The following is a 19,926-nucleotide window of genomic DNA, read 5'->3' as shown; positions in this document are numbered from 1 at the left end:
AACTTTTTCAAATGTAATCGTGAGAAATTTGAGTCTTATTGTTCCCATGGTTCCCATTTTAAATGAGATTCACGTCGGCCTCGCCTCATCGATCCGGACTAAAACCTCCTAGCGCCGCTTGTGCCGATACGGAGATAAAGCCGACGTCTTCAGAGACGCAGCAGCCGGGATAGAAACCCGAGAAATAGATCGGCTAAGACATCTGGAACAGACAGAGGCCCAGTCTTATATGCTTTACATCTAGACTGAAAATCATATTCAAATATGCAACAAAAATTCTTAATTATACTTTTTTTTTTTTACCATTAGTAAGTACACATTTAATCCAATTAAGGGAGAACAGACAACACCGTAAACAGTTAAGAGTTGGACAATTTAACTTGTTTTTTAAGCAATATGCATAATCACAAAGTATATCTGAATAACAAGTATTACATCATTATTTAAGCATCATGCATTCATGCTCTGCATATCTGTATTATATTCAGCAACACTTATTTATTACAGCATAGAAAAGTGGTAAGCAGCTTTATTTTAAGAGTAGTGTGTCAAAAAATGTCCCAATAAACATTTCTCTGATCTGAATGAAAATTCTCAGAACTGCTGTAACATTTCAATTCTCTGCTGTTTTCTAACATTTTCATTTCTTTATGTTGTTTCAGTCACAATTAATTACATCTATAAAGCCTGAATAGCCACTCCATCTAAAACTAATCGTCTTTGATTTATTGCTAGAATCATTACAGAGAAACGTACTGAACTATTTCTCAAAATCTGTCCATTTCACACGGTTCCTGTTCTTGTTTATATGGAACAACGCTGCCACGATTTTTCATTTTGGCAACACTGACACTTTCACTGATGTTAATATTTGCTTTTGAGGAACGACTTTTCCATTCTGAGCAAAACTCAAATGAATGAGTCGATTCAAAGTTTTTGCAGTGTGTACTAATTGTTTTGAGAATTGTTCTGGATGTTGTGCAAATGTGAGAAATGCTCAAAAGTGACTAGGAAAACCTGTAAGTCTTCAGAATGTCGCTACGTGAAGTTTCACGTTATTTTAGATTAACAGACTTAAACGCTGTTTAAAGCAAATCATGTTTGAAATGGGACAATTTTACTTTTCAGATTGCACTGGCTGCTGTGTATTTGGGGAAAAAATACTAACATCACTTTCACACAGAAGTTCCCACCAGTACCATTCACTTTGATTGCAGAAAATAACTCAGAACTGAGCCAATTTACTTTTGCCTACATAATGTACAATAGATGTCTTTACTTTATGAATGTAAATAAAAAGATGCCTATACCTGTCAAAAAAGTGGGGCTTTTCTGCATGCAAGGAAGCAAAAAAAAAAGCTTAATAATTTCTTTAACAATGACAGAGTTCAGTGTTGCACATTATCCAAAGAAAATGTCCAATCCCTATCATAAGTATGCAAATACTTTTACTCCAACGGAAGCAAAAAGCTGTGAACGTGTGTGTAACGCATCTTTACAAAGCTTACAGCCATTTGAAATTAATCTGGATAGTTGGTGATAGTACGTTTCAAAATTAATAATAATAATAATAATAATAATAATAATAATAATAATAATAATAATAATAATGAATAAGCTGTACCCAGGTTTTGGGCCATTTGAGAAAGTGGCGAAACACGGAGATACATGGAAACGTAGCACATGTCTGTGATGTTAATCATCTGTATAATGCATAATAAATTGTTCGGCGGATTGTTCTGGTGTTTTCTCTCAGGGCCCAATTAAAGGAGTGCTGCGTATTGCCTGGAGCATTCTGCCAGGCTGAGTGTGTGTTCGGTCTTGGCGCTGACACGGACGCTTGAAGCTCGTTTTTAACTGTATTTTTAGATGGAGCTCGTTCTGTAACCGGTGGTGGCTTTTCTACAGCAGAAAGCATTTTGTGTGCACGTCAGTAAGACTGGCAATCTAAATGCTAAAAACAGTAGTGATAAGACTATTAAATACGATAGCCACTCAGCTTCATTAGCTACAGTGGGACGTAGCTGCCATGGTAGTGAAAGTAAAAAGTTAACGGGACAAAAGCAGAGGAGATTTCTTGGCATCAAACTGTTTCCAGAGCGATTATTAAACAACTCATTGTTACCTTGACTTGGGGCAGGTGTACGCCCCAGGCGAGCACAGCAACATTTCCACATATTTTGGTTTGATTCACGGTGCCTCTGACTTCTCCTCCTGCAACTAGAATAGCATTAGAAGCAGGCTGGGAAAGGTCAGCCAACAAAACCCAAATGGGCCTCACCTTTATAGAGTTGCTTATTTACTTCACAGCATGAAAGATAACAAGTGGGGAAATGTTTAGGTTGCCCTGGTATCTCATTAGAAAGTTGTGTGGGGGGTTTTTTATACCACAAAATACAAAGTACAGTGAATTCAGTGAAGACAAACATAAATAATAGGGATGTGCTAATGATGTGGAAACGTGGCCCTACATTGATATCCATTATTGGTATCTTGACTAAAACGACCATACCGCTGACTTCACCACTACTGGTTTGGTTAAACTGCATCACTATCACTGTCACATGACCAACCTCCTCCAGAAACAAACGGCAATAAGATGGAGATAAATATCTGCACGGTTTTATTTATTGGACCAACATCAATGTGTTAAAAAAAAGGACTAATATTGTCCGATACCGATGTCGATATATCAAACATCCTTAAAAAATAAACTTAAAGTCTTGAATAACAGCAAAGGTCTGGAATTGTTCTGAACCATTCAAAGATTTAGCAAACAGTCTGAGTTCCCACACAGACACGCAAACACATTTTCAATTCATTGTGATAATTTGGTAAATGAAAAGTGAGCAAAAGTTTGAAAAGTAGGATTTCTCTATTTTTTTAGCTGCGTCTCGCTCTGTTATACATTTCTATTTTTCCAAAGCTCGTCAGGAAGCTACAACGCTTGCCTTTGGGTGCTGGTGAACACCTGACTCCATGTTTAATTAGCTTGCAATACCTTGTGGTATGGATAAAAACGTTATCCCCGAAGTTAGCTGACAGCCAAACTAAACTTCCAAACGTGTCATGAAGCGAATCATGCAGCGTAGGCGAAAGCTGAAGCCGTCCTCTCAACCGAACCTTGCCGTGTTCACCTACGTAGAGTTTCTAGTAATTTCCACGTCTGCCTCCCAGCTCCATTACACGGCTAATCCTTGTAGTAACCCCTCCGGTGTTTCCCGGGTCACCGCCGTCATTATATTTCTCGAAGTTGGCAAGGCAGATGAGGGAAAGCTTTGAAATTTCTTTTGTTCTCCTCTGTCCTCCTCAGCCAGCTCTCCTCCCTGCAGCCTAAGAGAAACATCACAGACAATTTAAGGCCAAGTCCATCAGCGCGGTATCAGACGCAGCAGTGGGCAGTTGTTGATAATATCTCCAGAGAACGGGCTCTGATGGGCTTTGTGTTCATTATCTCTTCAACCAATTGTAGCGGAGCTTCAGAGTTCAGCATCCCAGTGGTGTCTGTTGTCATCAAACTCCCAAGTATTCCTAACAAGTAAGCCTATTGAAGTCCCCCAAAGACATTCCAAACAAGAGAATAAGTATCACTCTGGTCAGATGCAAGTATAATCTCACAATGTACCATAACCTAAATGGGGAAGCCATTAAAATATTGCAGAAATTATAAACTGTGAAATATTCTAATTCTAAAACATTCAGATGGGTTTTATGATCTTTGTCCTTTTTGTGATTGTTGTGCCTATCTCCAGCAAACGTTTCGGGCGAGAGGCGGGGTACACCCTGGAATTTAGAGAGACCAATTTACCTGACAGTCATGATTTTGGACTGTGGGAGGAAGCCGGAGTACTTCCTCCCACAGTACTTTGTATTTTGTGGTATAAAAAACCCCACACATGCACAGGGAGAGCGTCCAAATTCCATGCAGAAAGTGTTGCTGCAAGGCAACAGTGCTACCTACTACGCCACTGTGCAGCCCCTCAAACCAAATCAGTTTGGGTTATTTTGGAAACCCAGTTGCAATGGACTGATTCAGCCCAAGGTTAATTCAACACCAAAAGGTCAAGTTTTCAACCAAATTCAAAGGTTAAATTGATTAATGTCCAATTTTGCAGCTGGGTGGCTCAGGTAGCTGCTTAGAAAAAAGGACAAATGTTATCTTAAGGGAACGAACTCTGATTTTGTGTGTAGTTCTTCACACAACCTACTGACAATAACATACATACAACATATGTTACCTTCTCCCTGTTTATTTTTCCATCCTATGGAAAAGATTCTGAGAAGTTTAGTTTTGTCTGACCTTCTAGCTTCAGGAGTTAAATATGTACTGCATTGTCTTCTCCTGGTTCAGTTACTGCTACAGCATTCAAGATCAAAAGGTATTTGCACACTGGACAGTTTACTAGCCCTAACAGACAATTTTATTAATGGAGAATGTTTTTAGTTATGCTGACTGAAACATCCCTGTATGTTTGGTTTACTTTATGGTCTCAAAGACTAAGTGTTATAATTTTAATTAGCCTCAAATGTTTCTGATACTTATTACTTTACCTAACCACAAATATTCCTGATCTTTAAAAATCGTCCTGTTATTCCGTCTTATGTGGAGAGCACCCCCCCTAGTGTTCAAAATACAGAGATGCAATCACTTTACCAAACCTTTCTGCAGTTCTGGACAGTGTGAAGATGTTTTTCCCTGAAACTTTGAAAAAGAAAACTTTCTTTTTGTAACAATAGTAACTTACCATTTAAATTTTTCAATCGCACAATGTGAACAAGCAACAGTTACATTTAATAGTCAAATATTTCACTGACTGAATCTGAGGTTCATTTTCTGATATGAGTGAAAAAAATGTATAACTTTTTTTTTATAATTTTGTATAATTACAAAAATAAGTTGTTGTTGTTGATTTTTTGTTTTGTTTTAAAGAAAGCTGTTTTCATGTCAAGCTCTTTTTCTCACCTTTACTTAAAGCCAATCGGATTTATTTCATCTTTGTTTTTTGTGCAAAACTAATTACACTCTTTAAATAATAGTAGTAATTTTATTCTCACATTGCATTATAGCAGTTATGTAAGTTTCCTTATTTTTTTTATTTACAGTATTAAAAATAAATTACCAGTTCCAGTTTATATTACTAAATTGTGTTTTCCTGATAAACTTTCCTTTGGACCATGTTATAACTGTAGAACTTTCCTTATAGACTTATTCGTGCATTTATTATCCATTACCCCAGTTTTTAGGGATAAGACTTGATTTTTGATAAATTAAGCTTTCAGCTCAGCTATACCCAGGGGAACAACTTTCATAACTGAGGCAAACTTTATATGCACTTATCGCTTTCATGATGTTCGCATTATGGTTACTTTTATCCTCAAACAACTATATGCAATGATGACTATATCTCTATCAATATGTTTATTTTTATATAAGCTTTTTTGTTTCCATACTATTTCTTTATGTGGAGAAAAATTGTGCGTATGATACCGTCTCCAAAAGATTAAAGCCTGCTGATGAAACTGAGCATTTTACAGGCAACTTAAAGACAAGTTGCAACTTAGCAAAACATTTAAAACCGCTTCCATTTTAAATATGTGGTGTAGAATAAGATTCTGGCTTGATTTTTTTTTGTTTATTTGACTTTAAAGATGTGATATCAAATTCTTTATTGAGACAAAGCATGTATTTTTTTAAGGTAGTGTCATTCGTCATCTTTTATGAGGGTGTAATGATTCCAACTTACCGCCAGGGGGAGATAGTCGTTAACTTCATCAGCGGAAGCTGTTTTTTCTGGTTTTGATTCAGTTTGTTGACATGCTGCAGGTAGATAGCTGGTCCGCAGCATGACTGAGGAGCAATGTGTGGATTTGAGCGGCGGTTTGGAGGATGTTCCTGTAATATGTGAAGCTCTGACACCTCCGACATTCAAGGTGACGACACCCAAACCCTTTCCGCAGATGAATACCCCCGGTAGCTAACAGTAACTGAATTATTACTTTGAGGTAGGAAAAGGGACGCGCAGAATCGAGGTTTTGCTTTCTCGGAATTGTCATAACCGGAACAAAATTGCTTGCAATTTAACATTTATAGCTGCTTTTGTGAACACTAAAATAGTTTTAATACTTGCTTGGTCTGCGAATTCAGTAGACATTTAATGAGTCCGGGGTATTTCTATTTTATTTTATTGTTTTGTTTTTATTATTTTATATGAATAATAAAACATAATACCTTGTGAGTATTAGATTAAATGCCTTTTAAACTGTAGCCATCTGCTCTGAGAAGCCTCACCTCCATCAGCTGAAATGCCTTGTTTCACCAGCAGGTGTCAGTAAATCATCACTGCAAACATAACCTGTCTACAACTTGTAGCGAATCAAACAATGACTGCCTTTCTACAACCTTAGTAGGAAGATGTAGACTGATTTATTATGCCCACAGGTAGAGTTACGTATTGTGTAAGCTGATTACAAATGAATGACAGTTGTAGTCTGAAAAAGCATGTAAAACATTGGCACACCTTTTGTTAAGAGATAAACAGTAACATCTTTGAGCTGTGAACCTGTTTGACTTGTTTACTGACATGAAAATGAATTAATTTCATGAATTTTTATTTCTAGTTGCACTCTTTTTACACGTATAGTGCCTTGCAGAAGTATACAATCACAAACATCCACATATTTTATGTACCAGACTATCACAAAGAAGGATGCTATTGTTGTACAGTTGGTTAGCATCGTAGCCTTGAAGCAAGAAGGTCCTGGGTTCAAAACCCGACCTTTCTGTGTAGAGTTTGTATGTTCCCCCTGTGCATGCAGGGGTTCTTTCCTGGTACTCCAGGGTAAATCATGACAGCTAGATTAATTAGTCTCTCTAAATTTCCCTTACGTGTGTATGTCTGTGTGTGTGTGTACGCATGGTTGTTTGCCCTGTGATAGGCTGGTGACCTGTCCAGGGTGTATCCTGCCTCTCACCCAATGGCCGCTGGTGTTGAGCACAGACGGATGTATCTTTTTCCATCCCTTTTACTTTTATACACCACATTGTGTAAATCTCACAGAAATCCCTACAAAGTATAAATTTATGGATGTAAAACTTCAGAAATTATTCAAGCCATATGAATATTTTTCCAAGTTTTTGTTTTTTTATTTTTTTTTATTTTATTAATCTGGTGCAGCTTCTGTAATTTTCTGTTTTTCTCAAGTATTCCACAGATAACGTTCAGGGCCCAGGATGCTCCGTAGATCCAAGAGAAGTCACCCTTCCTGGTTGCTCCTGTAGTTCCCATTCCTGCCACCCCGAGACCTGCACTTGCCTTCAAACGTCCGACAAGGCCTATGATGACACGGGCAGGCTGCTGAACCTCGACAGACCTGAATCCGGCTACTCTTCCCCCGTGTTTGAGTGCAATGCCCTTTGTACCTGCAGTGACACCTGCTCTAACCGCGTGGTAGGGAGGGGGCTCCGGCTCAGGCTGGAGGTCTGGCGCACCAAGAGCAAGGGCTGGGGAGTACGAACAATGGAAGAAATTCCTCGCGGGATGTTTGTGTGTGAATACGCGGGGGAGGTGATCACTTTCGAGGAGGCCAAACGCAGACAGCTCACCCAGAGAGCCGAGGAGAACAATTACATCATCGCCGTCAGGGAGCACGCGGGGACGGGCTCCGTCACAGAGACGTTCGTGGACCCCGCTCGGACAGGAAACGTGGGCCGCTTCCTCAACCACTCCTGCGCACCGAATCTGTACATGCTGCCCGTTCGCGTTCACTCTGCCATACCGAGGCTGGCGCTGTTCGCCGGACGGGACATACACGCACAGGAGGAACTGACGTTTGACTACTCGGGAAGATATGGCGCCCAGAAGCCCGTAGAGGCGCCATCCGGGGACGGACTGAAGAGGAAGCAGTGCCACTGCGGTTCCGTGAACTGCACGCGCTTCCTTCCGCTCGATTTATCGATCCTCGGCTAAAATAAAGTTGTTTTTAACTCAACTGTAAAAAATGAAACAAAAGAAACAATCAAACAAAAAAAAGCAGTTTGTCCATGATGAGTTTCCTTGAACCCTCGGTCAGTTCAGCAGCTCATTAAGACAAGACTGTGGAGCGCATCGGCAGTTTCCAGCACAATCGTTTGGATGAGTCATGGCTTCGCTCGTCACTGTTTCCTGTTTGGTTCCCTTCTGATTCTCCCCCTGTCTTAATGCTGCCTCCCACTCGCTGTAAAAACAGATATGAATAAGATAAATAAGAATAAGAAAAAAAAATGCTTTATTTATCTAAGGGAGTAAACCTGTTGTTATTCCAACCCATTTCACCTTCTGTGGGATATTTATTTCCTGTCCTGGTGTGTCCCAGCAGACTTTCAGTCTGTCTCCTTCCATTTTTCACACCACAAGGACTGGTGTTTAATAAGTTTCTTTAGACAGACACAAAGGCTTACGCAAATTAGAAGGTACAAATTCCTGTTAGCTGTAGATATTTATGTGTCTATTGGTTCAACATTTATCGTTGGGATGTGTAATTTCCCATTTTCTTACATATTTTTTCTGCTTCAGATGGTGCTGGATCACGAGAGGTGGGAGGTGGGGTACAAGTTTATATAGAAACCGACTTTATTCCCCCGGCAAAGGAGGGGCGAAGGTGTCCTACTTTAGCGTTAACGTGACCATAACGAAATCAGGACCATCTCCTCTCGATCTGCCCCATTTCTAGTCTAGACCTGCTTTCATCTTATTAATATCCACATTTGGGTTAATTAGGATGGAGACCATGTTTCATCCTGAAATGGGACCAGTGCTGCAGCCACATTGGGGTGGAGAGGAGGGTGGTGGTGGTGCATAGACGGCACCGAAAACCTTCTGTCGATCGGAGTGGTGTGGCGAATTGACTGGATTCTGCAATTAATGCAATTATTTGAAAGTAACAAAAAGTACCTTGAGAATATTTTAAGGGTGCATTCACACTTGGGTTATGCCACAAGACGATCCAAAGCACACCGACAAGTCCAACTCTTAACAGCTCTAAAAGAAAAATATAAGATTTTGGACCTTAAATTTTCTGCATGACCTTGATTATCAAAAATCCTCCAATGCAGCTGAATTAAAGCATTTATGTAAAGGAGACAGAGCCACAATTCCTCCACGTCGTTGTGAAAGGCTCACTGCTGCCAACTGTTGCTCAACAAGTGATTAGGTCTAAAGGGTGATTCCACATAAGGCCCTCATAGAAACATTTGTGTGAGAAAAAAGGTGAATATGGAAGAAACGTATGAGAGGAGTTGCATGCGATATGCAGCCAAATCAAAGGTATTTGATAGGGTGCAATCAGGATAATCAGAAATGTTCAACATTCATGTGAAGAAGTGTAGCTTGATGCTACACTCCCTTTTCCCTGGGAAGTAGGGCAGGGAAAAGGGAGAAAATTAACACTGAAACATAAGTTCCATCTCCTAATTCAATCGTTGGATAATTCAGATCATTTTTAGCTCTTCTGTTTGTTCGTTTTTGCTTATGATGAAGAAATGTCATTGGTGGTAAACTTTATTTAGCACGACACCTAGAAATGAGGGCTACTTCCTTTTTGCCTTTGGATGAATTCAATTCAATATTTCAAACGTCAGTGTAAGAAGAAAAGCTTTTTTCTTTTTTTTTTAAAATCCATGACTCATGTCATTCTTGAGTCAGATGTCCCTGGAATCCCCATGACAACCGGCGGTGTGTACAGGAGGTGATTTGGATAGACACTGGCTGATTCGGGAGGCGCGCGAAGGCCGATCTCAGATCTGCCCGGCAGAACGGCTGCGAACGAGAGCGGCTCCTCTCCAGCACTGTCACCTAGCAACCGGCACTTAATCACATGAGGTGAACTTCCCTGCAAAACTCCCTGTGTACCCCCCCAGCCCAAAACCTAACATGAGAACACAGAGAATGAAACGTGTTCAGAGCAGGAGGGTGCTTTAGTCGGGATGTGATAGGATTTTTAGAGGCGCAGCGGTTCTCCTCTGGCCTTTGCTAAATATCATTTCCAATGAAAACACAATGTTTTCATTGTTGGTACTCAGTGGAGTTGTCATAATATAATCTTCTCATTCCCAAAGTGACAGGTACTTTTGGTACCTGTCACTGTGATGGGAGGAGTCAATGTGAGAAACCCTTTTCACACCGTCCTCTCTTAGCAGGAAAGAGACACGGCTCTCTACTGCTTACCCTGTGGAGGGAAAACCGTAGAGGGCAAAAAGGGATCACGTTTTGCTGTGATTCCTTTAAACCACTGAGGTTTGAAAAATTGCCCAGAGCCTTTTAGTCATAACCCTTGAACTTTTCCACACTTTTTTTCCCCCAGATTACAACTACAACCTTTTGTGTGTTTTATCAAGATTTAATGAAATGGACCAACACAAAGTAGTGCATAATTGGGAAGTGGAAAATTGTTTTCATGATTTGTTTTAAAAGAAAATTAAAATCTGTGTGGTAGGCATTTAAGTCAGTACAGCTTTATGTGTTTTACCAGTTTAGAGATTGAAATCTTTCATTCTTCTTCATATTATAAAGAACGCAATGGACCAGAATCCTCCTTATGAGACTTTTACACAATTATAATGTCTTTAGTCAGAGGCTTCGTCAGACTTGCTGGAATACAGACTGCTACAGGAGATCCTTCATGCCCAAAGGCATAAGCATCAACTTTAACCTTCTCCACAACTTTTTATACTGTGTTTTGTTTTAGTTTTTATGATGCTGTTTGTTCACTGAAGTTCTCTCAGCGAATCTTTAAAGTCGTCAGAGTACAGCTGGATTTTGACTGACATGAAATTACACCAACTCTATTCATTAATTACGTGGCTTCTGATGGTGCCGGATTAAATTTCATTAATTATAAACCTAGCTGAATTTGCTTGGAGCTGTAAGAACTGAAATGCAGGAATGCATTTCCTGCAGGAATGCATTTCCTGCTTCTTTTATTTTATAAAATAAAAGAAGCAATTAATGCATTACATGAAATGATGGTAGTGTATGGTTAAATATTCATTGATTGAGCTTAATCAAACTTTCCCAGTATATCTTTTCAAACTACATTTCAAAGGGGTAGAAGACAAGATGCAGCTTGATTATGCGTCACATTGATAAAGGGCCCCGACTATTTCGGGTTGAGTGACCAGCGGAGAAATTACTACTGGCAGTCGATTTGTTCTAAACTGGAGCACGTCTCTGATGAGGGAGCAGATGTCCTTGCCTTGAATCCTGCAGCCAAATTAAAAAAAGAAGAAAAAAAAACTCAAAGCTTATTTTCAGGGTCTCGGCTGGCGAAGACATTTTAAACGTTCCAGTTGAAACATTTGCCCCACTTTTGTTGATTTATTTAATTTTTTTGTCAGTTAATACAGAATAAGGTATCAGTCCATGAAGCACTCAACTGAATTTGTGTCGTCTTTTTTTTTTTTTTTTTCCTTCCACGGGGTAAGCCGTAGAGCGCCGTGTCTCTTTCCTGCTAAGAGAGGTTGGTGTGAAAAGGGTTTCTCACATTGACTCCTCCCATCACAGATGTTAAGTTAAATTTGGCCCAGGACACCTGCACTGGGCCCAGCAGGAAGTTCTGGAGTGCGGGAGGCGCCCGCCTTCACAGGCTGCTTTTCACACTGATCACTTCTTCCACATGTGAGAGTTTAGATATAGTGGTGTGAAGAAGCGGGTTTCACATCATCAAAAAGATGTTAATACCGGACAAAAATGACCTGAGTTAAATATAAAACGCTGTTTTGAAATGATTATTTTAATTAATAGAGAGGAGGAAAAGAATAAATAGAAAATCAATCTGGTCCTTTGTGAAAATATAATCTCCCTGTCCCTATTTTGAAACATGCTTCTTCAAATAATTGTTGTAATTCAGCTTGTCAGTTGGATTTAATGCCAGACTTTAACTTCAAAACTTTATGAATTGTTAAGAAATCATTGCATATGTATTTCTACATGACCAAGAACGCTTTAGTTTCACTGGGTGATGGGCAGGGATCTTCCCTTTTGGACGTTCTGGGATAGAGAGCAGAATTCATTATTTCCTCAAATTAAGTTAAAGTCGTCCAGTCCCTGAACCAACCCAGACCATTACAACAACCCCATGTTTGACTTTAAGATGTCCTTTTGGCTCTGTGGAGAGAAGTCATCTTGTAATCCAGAAATTGTCATCTTGATTTATGTTTTCCTTGGTGAAGCACTTGGCCCCAAATTGCCTGCTGATCTGCATATTGGTGTCTGACTGTTTGAGTGCAATTGATGAATGCAGCTCTAGTGTAAAGTGCTTTAGTGCTCAGCATAACTACAAAAGCTCAATATAAATTCAGTCTGTTCACCATTTCATTAATGTTTAAGCCCTATGTTAGAAGTAATAGGATGCTCTAAGACTCTCCCCTGGATGCTATTTTTTCCAGCCTCTTCCTTATGAATAATGAGCCCAAATCCCAAGTGAGGGAAGGGAATGTTGATGCGCTCCTGCAGGAATTATGATATGCTGGTTCACCATTGGTCCATGTTTTCTGTGGTTTCCAAACTGATGCATGCCATTGATTTTCTCACCCGTTCTTCAATTTCCTCAGATTGGAGCAGAATGTGGCTACTTAAGATGCTTTGCCAACTTCGTGTTGTCAGAATGGTTCTATTTAAGTGACTTTTTTTTCCCCCACAGGAATAGGTGTAATCAGATCTGGGTTCTGTTGGTGGAATTGGACCGAAATAATGTTCCCTTTTTTGGGTCTTGCGCTAATTTTGTTAATGTAAGGTCCTAGTTGTAAATTGAATACATGACTCTAGGGTTAATTATGTGTTTAGCCTAAAGTGACATTCTTCCATGTTTTTTTTTTTGTTTAAATAAAAATGTTAGCATTTTTATTTAAAGAAAAATGTAATAATTATTTTTAATAAAATATTTTTTAGTTTTAGTGATGTAAATCATGTGGTGTAAGAATAGCGACAGCATTCAGGTCCTATCTAAGCTACGCTAAAGTAAACTACAGTAAACTAAACTCAGCTGAACTTAACTTAGCTGAGCTAAGCTAAACTCAGCTAAATCGTTAATCTGGCACACAGTTATTAAACCAAACTAATGAAAACATTTTCCAGTTTATGCTGTACATTGTATTTACCGCACTCCTGTTACCGTTTGAGCTAACACATCACAGGATAAGAAAATGTGTGAAATAAGTACATAAAGTAGAATAGTGAAGTATTTAAAAAGAAAATTCAAAACAGACTAATTAAGGTAACAATGCATCTAACTGCATGTAGTGAAAGTGAACCTGAGAGTCCTTTCTTCACACTGATCCTTTTGGATTATCTGCAGTTAAAGCGGATTACCAAACATGTTGCTCTTCAGGTTAAACAGGTGACTTAAGGCCACTGCCTCCACCCCAAAAAAAAAAAAAAAAAAAAAAATAGTTTCTTGATGAGCATCAATGTCAAAAAATCCCCACTCATGTCTGCCGACACACATACGACACCTGTACCCCCCCCCCCTATCCAGACACACACACACAGTCCCTCTTGGCATGATCTGTCACACTGATTATGCCGTTACCAAGGGGACGTGGTGAAGTGATCCTCTGCTCTGCGGACATGTTTACGAGGAGGAGACGAGCTGAATTTGTCCATTTATGTAAACATCTGCGCCAGGAAATGAAGGAAAGACCTGCACACCTGCAGTAATCGCGTCACTAGGAAAAAAACCTTCCCTCTCGAAAAGCTCCGGCAAAAGTCTGGCTTCAGCTTAAATGCAGCCAAATCCAACTTATTTTTCAAAGTTCTACGATAAAAATCAGAAGGCCTAATTAGAATATCTCTGCAGCTGCTCTAATCAGACTATTTCCACTGGGAACATGGAGGCCATTAAACCAGCATAATTGTATTTTATTTTTAGAGAGGTACATCATGCTACCTCATGCTGGATTGTCTGATGCCATGAAGGCAAGAACATATCCCTTTTGTTTAGGCACTCAGATATAAAACAAAGACATTTCCCATTCCTGGTGGTGAAGCTGTTTGTTTTCCCTCTGCCTGTTTAGCAAAGATGATTAGGATTGGATGAAAGTAAAGGACAATACAGCAAGTTGAATAGACTTTTCCTCCATAAAGTTTAGAAGTAATATCAGTTGACATACTATTTGTGTGTGAGAGTGTGTAAATTGATGTTCCTCCAGATTGTACCTAAGATGTGATGTCATGCTACTGAGGAAAGCTATGAGATCTAGTGTAAAAATTTGTCTTTTATATCACTTTGAAAAGTTTTCATGTTCCTCAAGCAATAGAAAACTTTCATTTCCACAGATTATAAAGTTATTATGGTCTTTAAACTTTTCCAATCAGAATCGTTGGCATGATTCTGCCAATGCCATGTTTCACCATGAGGATGTTGTGTTCAGTGTGAAGTCAGACCAGAGCAGCTTCTTCTACATATTTGCTGTGTCCCCTATGTAAAAACTTGAAATGTGTCCTCTTATGACTTTCTTTCAACTATGGCTTCCTTTTTGCCTCTTTTCTTTTTTTTGAAGGAGCTTGAGGGAGTGCCTGCCTAGTTGTTTTCCTGGCAACAGATTGTCCCATCCGAGCATTGAATCTCCTTAGCTTCTCAGGAATTAACATGGGCCTCTTGATCGCTCCTCTTCTTGGCAGCCTCTCCGGTTAGGTGGAGAGTCATGTTTGACAGGTTTGTTGTGTCCCATTATCTTTCTGTTTTTGTGTTCCTTGGTGTTCATGACACGGTTCGTTCTCTCCACTAAAGCAGTGGTTCTTAACCTGGGTTCGATGAGTCGGTCTCAGGGGTTAGGTGGAGCCTCTGCCGCGGAGGTAAAGACACACTAATGTAATGTCGTGATGACGCGCCCCGCTTTGCCATCACTTGCTGCAGAGGATCACGTTAAATTGCTTAGCCAATCAGTGCTGCGGAGGAGCACTGATTGAAGGAGCTCCAGTCTCAGCATGGATTTGAACTTGTGTCTTTTATTACTTCAGCAAAGCTCACAGGTTTTACCAAATTCTGTAGCTTTCGGTGTACTTCTAAATCTGCTCCTTAGTCGCATCTTTTCGGGCATGTTACTGCCTCTAGTGGTGTGGGGGTGGTAACACAACTAATATAATTACATTACTAAATCAGAATACCGCAAAGTCTTTATTATTTATTGTAAATTTTTCCTTCTCTTAAGAATGTAGAGCTAATTAAATGATCTAGACAAGACCTTAAAGTGGTTCCAGTTTCTCTCGATGGCCAACCTGTTGAAACTGCGGCAAATTTTAAATACCTTGGGTCGTTCCTGGACAGTCAACTCAACTTTGCTGAAAACACTGACTATATTTTGAAGAACTGTTCTCAGAGACTCTACCTTTTAAGAAGACTTAGTGATCATGGGGTGACCCAAATAGACCCTAGTTGGGGCACCCCTATGTCTTGAATTTGGTGGGGGGAAATCATATTTTATTTATCACTACAGAAGGGTTCAGTGAATGCGCATATGAAAGTGGTGGGTTCGGTACCACTTCCTGGCCTCACCTTTCTGGTCCGTCATGTTCTTCCTCATGCTGATCAACCTGGGCCTCGGCAGCATGTTCGGCACCATCGAGGGCCAAACATTGCGTAGCAAGGTCATTGCCTTGCTACGCAATTTTGCTTGGTCCTGATCCCCCTTTAGTGCTCTGTGTGGCATTTTTCCCAGTGAACTCAATTTCTCTGATAGAATTTCAACTGGATCAATCTGTGAACAGAAGCAGAAATTGTGAACGATGACATTGATTTTTTGTGCTGTTTTAGAATTGTAGTCTGCCTGTAGTTTTAGCAGTGGCAGTGGAGGATGTGAACGAAGGAGTCCAGTCTGTGTTGGCTGCTCTTCCAAATATTGAATAACTTTTAATCGGCTCTGCACTTCTCTCTCTCGTGTTGGAGATGGTTGTTTACAGCGCAGGCAACTTCCTGTAAGCGTCATAGCATCGTACTGGTGTGTTACGTACACCACTGCCAAATGTTAGCAATTGGGTGAAATTTAAAACTTCAACAGGAAGCATTTCTCATTAGCCAAGAGTCTAGACGCTCTGAATGAAACAAAAGTGTAGAACCAGGGGCTGGTTTTTACCAGTCCACTCTAAGGCCTTCACAGTTATATTCATACTAAGATTTTATTTAGTGACATCAGAATAAAGAGTTATGTTCACCATTGTGTTGGTCAGATAAATTTCCACTAAGATCCACTGAAGTTTGTGGGTGTATCATCATGACCAGATGTCACAAGTTCAAGAGGTACAAAAGCTTTTGTAAAGTTCTGTGATTCTTTCCTCCAGTTGTGTTTATTATATTTAAAGAAAACCATGTTGTAAATAACAAAGTGAAAGAAGTTATATGAGTATGACAGCTTGGCTTATAATTGCTAGTAAAATATTGTCTACTTATGGCGTTTGCCCCAAAGCGGCATCTCATCTTTAGTGTCAGATTCTACAATTGCTCTCAGAGAACAACAGAACCCTCCATGTCTCCTCTTAACAAGCTCAGACTTAATATAGAGTGTCCAGCGAATCATGATTCAGGCAATATTTACACAAAAAGATTAGCTTTGCACAAACAGGCCCACACTGAAAACCATCTATGCCTCAAAGATTCAACTGTTTTGCCCACACAGAGCTGCCAAGGGAAGGGCCTCGGCCTGCCGCTAACTCTGGACCGTACGCGAGGATGACTCTCGGCCCGCGCTCCTACACAGATGGTTGCAGCATTCTGTCATCCCACTGTCTCCGGAACGTTCCGAACATGCAGATGTGGCGTTGCTTGACGGAAGCAGCTGTCCGTGTCCGTTTTATGTCAGACAACCACTCAGGACGCGCCGTTGCTGCCTCCCACTATGTTTGTGCTCATGTTCATGAGCCCTTGCGGTATAAAGGAAATCAATCCGTTTTCACACTCCTCTCCTCATATGAGGCGCTGCTTCTCTTGTACTCATGCTTCATGCTGGGAGACAGCAGACGTCGGGTTATGGTGGGCCACTGGAATAAAACGCTGATCATAATACTCTGAGAGGAAAGACCACAACATGCTCCTGCAACCTCAAACCAAGTTTCACATCCACAATATTGCTTTTATCAAATGCAGCAGCAGTAATGTTCAGTTTTAATCCTCTTTTCTCTGTGTGGAAGCCTTATCGTCTAAGAAGTGTATCCATGACAACTGAGTACTAAATAATATGTGTTCAACGTCACTTCATGTCAGTTTGAGCCTAAGTCTGGAAATAAAAAAGGTTTGTGTGATATTATGACATTACGCGTCCCATTTAGAAGAACAGGTGTTGATGTGCAGAAACAAAGCATCTGTTTTCCAGCCTTCTTTCAACATCTGTAATCTGTTTGTTTTTTTTTAAGTACAAAAGCTTGTTAGAAATGTGGCTCAGATGTCCTTTACTGATCAATCCATTTGCTTTCTCTTTTTCAGACGCAGAGGGGAGTCTAGACTTACCAGCAATACTGTACAGGCAACCACTGCTCACAAGGCCAAGACAGAAAAACTTAGCCCTGCTATTACATTTGAACAACTGATTAATGCAGCATGTTTCTTGTACAACAGGGTCCAGAAAACTATTTTTTTTTCAGTGTTTCGCTGCAAATAAATAAATAAATAAATAAAAATCTTACCAAAAATTTTGTCTAGTTTCTAGTGTAAATATCTTAGTACACTTGAAAAACTAACTTGTAAGTGACTTTTATGGAAAAATTAGGAGCTTCTTTTAAGTCAGTAATTTCTTAAACTTGTGGTATGTAGCTTTTATTTAAAAACAAAGTTTTTTAATGTATTTGTTAAAACTGTCAGTATTTGGTGTCAGTATGTCATGAGAGAATATCTGTGAAAAAAAAGGAAAAAATCAAACTCCTCCTCTCTGTGCTACTATTGCCATCTGAAGAAATGCACCGCTCCCGGTCAAAAATAACCAATCAGAGCCAGGAGGAACTTCTTAGTGCTGTCAATCATACTGCAGTATGCCAGGCCCAATGTGCTAATTGCGGAGAAACAACTTACTCTCCAGAAAAACCATCTATCCACTCATTGGTGGCTATGCTAACTAGCCTCTGCATTCATGACAAGCTCTGCTGACGGGATGAAGCTAGCACAGAGAAGGGGGAGGGCTGGTCGAGCAGCATGTGCACAAGCATGATTGACAGTGCCAAGACCCTCCTCTGACCGAGCTGTGTATTTCTGTGCAAGTCAGATTTTTTCACTTATAGCTAGTACTTTCTCATCAATATAAAGTAATTATTGACTGTAGATTCAACAAAAGACTATATTTTTGTAGGGCATCGATGCTGATGACTGATTATCTGACATCACTAACAGTGCAGCTACCTGCATATTTTCTGTTTTCCACTGGTTCATTCTGGCCCTCTGTTTTTATGTCTGTACCAGGAGACCTTTAAAACACACAGTGTCCACTACTGAAGGTTGTTCTGAACGGGAACACTTGGCAGGTATTAACATCTCAAAGACTCTGCGCAGTAAAAAAAAAAAAAAAAAAAAGTGGAATGTGGAAATAGGCCAGCTTTTATGATAATGGTTACTTATCACTTTTCAAATATTCCATTCTTACCATCTCTCTGGATCCTGCAGCTAAGAAACTAGATTAAGAGCTAATTAGTGGGTCTGATGAATGCAATTGAGCCCATTTGAGGGAGGAAAGTGCTTCTTTCTTCCCGAGTGCCAATCAGTTCTCATTCATATTGTAATCATGGATGATTATGGATGATGAAGCTTTTATGCTATGTTTTTTTTTGTTTGTTTTATATAGCTTGGTATTTGCACATACAATTTCTTGGTCTACTTCTGAATGTTTCAGTAGGTTCCGGAGTCTTTTCCTGGTCCTCTAACTAAATATGCCACGGCTACTTTGACTTGAATGGTTTTTGACATTTAACAGCAAATAAATGTTTTTAAAAGGGCAGTATTATGTATTTTCCAGGCACATGATGCCATTTAGGGCTCAATCAAGTAACTATGTCACCTTCAATTGTTATAAAAATGCTGACTTAAAGTAAATTTGAATTTGATGTTGCAATTTACTGCCTTAAAATTGGACCTCTGTCTCTATAAGAAGCTCCTGCTCTTTCTGAAACTCCGCCTTCAGCTAGTCGTCACAACAATGAAAGAATCAAGCAACACTCCAGGTATGTTTTTGAGGTGGGAATAACAGTATAGCATGATGTAAAACTCAAAAAGGTTAATTTTACGAAATACTGCCCCTTTAAAATCAAATGTCTTTTTCCATATATTCATTTATTAACTAAATATCTCTGAGGACAACATAACTTACCTGATTCAGAAATCAGCCAGTGGCTGAGTCAGTGTTTCTGACGGGAATGCTCCCTACACAATTGTCTTCATCTTGTCTCTTTCACATGCACAGCTTGAGTCCCTATTCATGAGACGGTGTGCTTCTGGTTCTGACATTACAAACATGATATAAAGTCCACTGACACATCCACCTATCTGGGTAATTGAGACAGATGATGCTTTCTGCGTTTGCCGGCACAAAGATGTACAAGAATAAAATGTGTAGCTGGGGTGGGATCTCTACCTGAAAAGATTTGAAAAATATCAAAAATGTTCAATTTGAGTACATTTGATTAATAAAGAAAATTAAATATGACAAGAAACACTGAAATCTAAACTTCTTTAATTTTTCAATTTTCCTTTTTCATCTAAACAGATTTAAGACAGTGTCAATAACTGTTCTGAGTTGAAAAGCAGCCATAAAGGTTCGGTTCAGAAATTTAAGAAGACCGAAGTGATTTTGCAGTGCCAAAATATTGTTTTGTCTCAAAGTGAAGCGTCAGATTAAGAACTACAGTACCCAGCAAGCTCTGCAGAATATAAATAGTAACTGAATGGGCGTTCCCGTGGTGACATGTGGAGGAGGTAAGA

The 19,926-nt window shown here is 39.7% G+C and overlaps 1 protein-coding gene across 1 annotated transcript; it reads left to right on the top strand.

Annotated features, from left to right (window-relative positions):
• Window positions 1-5,488: 5,488 nt before the first annotated feature.
• setmar (SET domain and mariner transposase fusion gene) lies at window positions 5,489-8,306 on the top strand. Its single transcript, XM_014975500.2, has 2 exons — window positions 5,489-5,931; window positions 7,203-8,306. The coding sequence occupies exons 1-2, from the start codon at window positions 5,845-5,847 to the stop codon at window positions 7,965-7,967; spliced, it is 852 nt and encodes a 283-aa protein (XP_014830986.2). The 5' UTR covers window positions 5,489-5,844; the 3' UTR covers window positions 7,968-8,306.
• Window positions 8,307-19,926: the final 11,620 nt, after the last annotated feature.

Source organism: Poecilia mexicana, unplaced genomic scaffold (assembly GCF_051168715.1).
Source record: "Poecilia mexicana isolate PSO_F unplaced genomic scaffold, ASM5116871v1 scaffold_5, whole genome shotgun sequence".
NCBI classification, from domain to species: Eukaryota; Metazoa; Chordata; class Actinopteri; order Cyprinodontiformes; family Poeciliidae; genus Poecilia; species Poecilia mexicana.
The sequence above is the reverse complement of the archived record's forward strand: the minus strand, read 5'-3'. Positions and strand labels throughout refer to the sequence as shown.

What these genes read in the sequence shown, in the direction of transcription:
- setmar (XM_014975500.2), top strand. Translation starts at nt 5,845, where the DNA reads ATGACTGAGGAGCAATGTGTGGATTTGAGCGGCGGTTTGGAGGATGTT. An exon ending in TGACACCTCCGACATTCAAG is followed by an intron (nt 5,932 to 7,202) that starts GTGACGACACCC and finishes GTTTTTCTCAAG; the next exon opens with TATTCCACAGATAACGTTCA.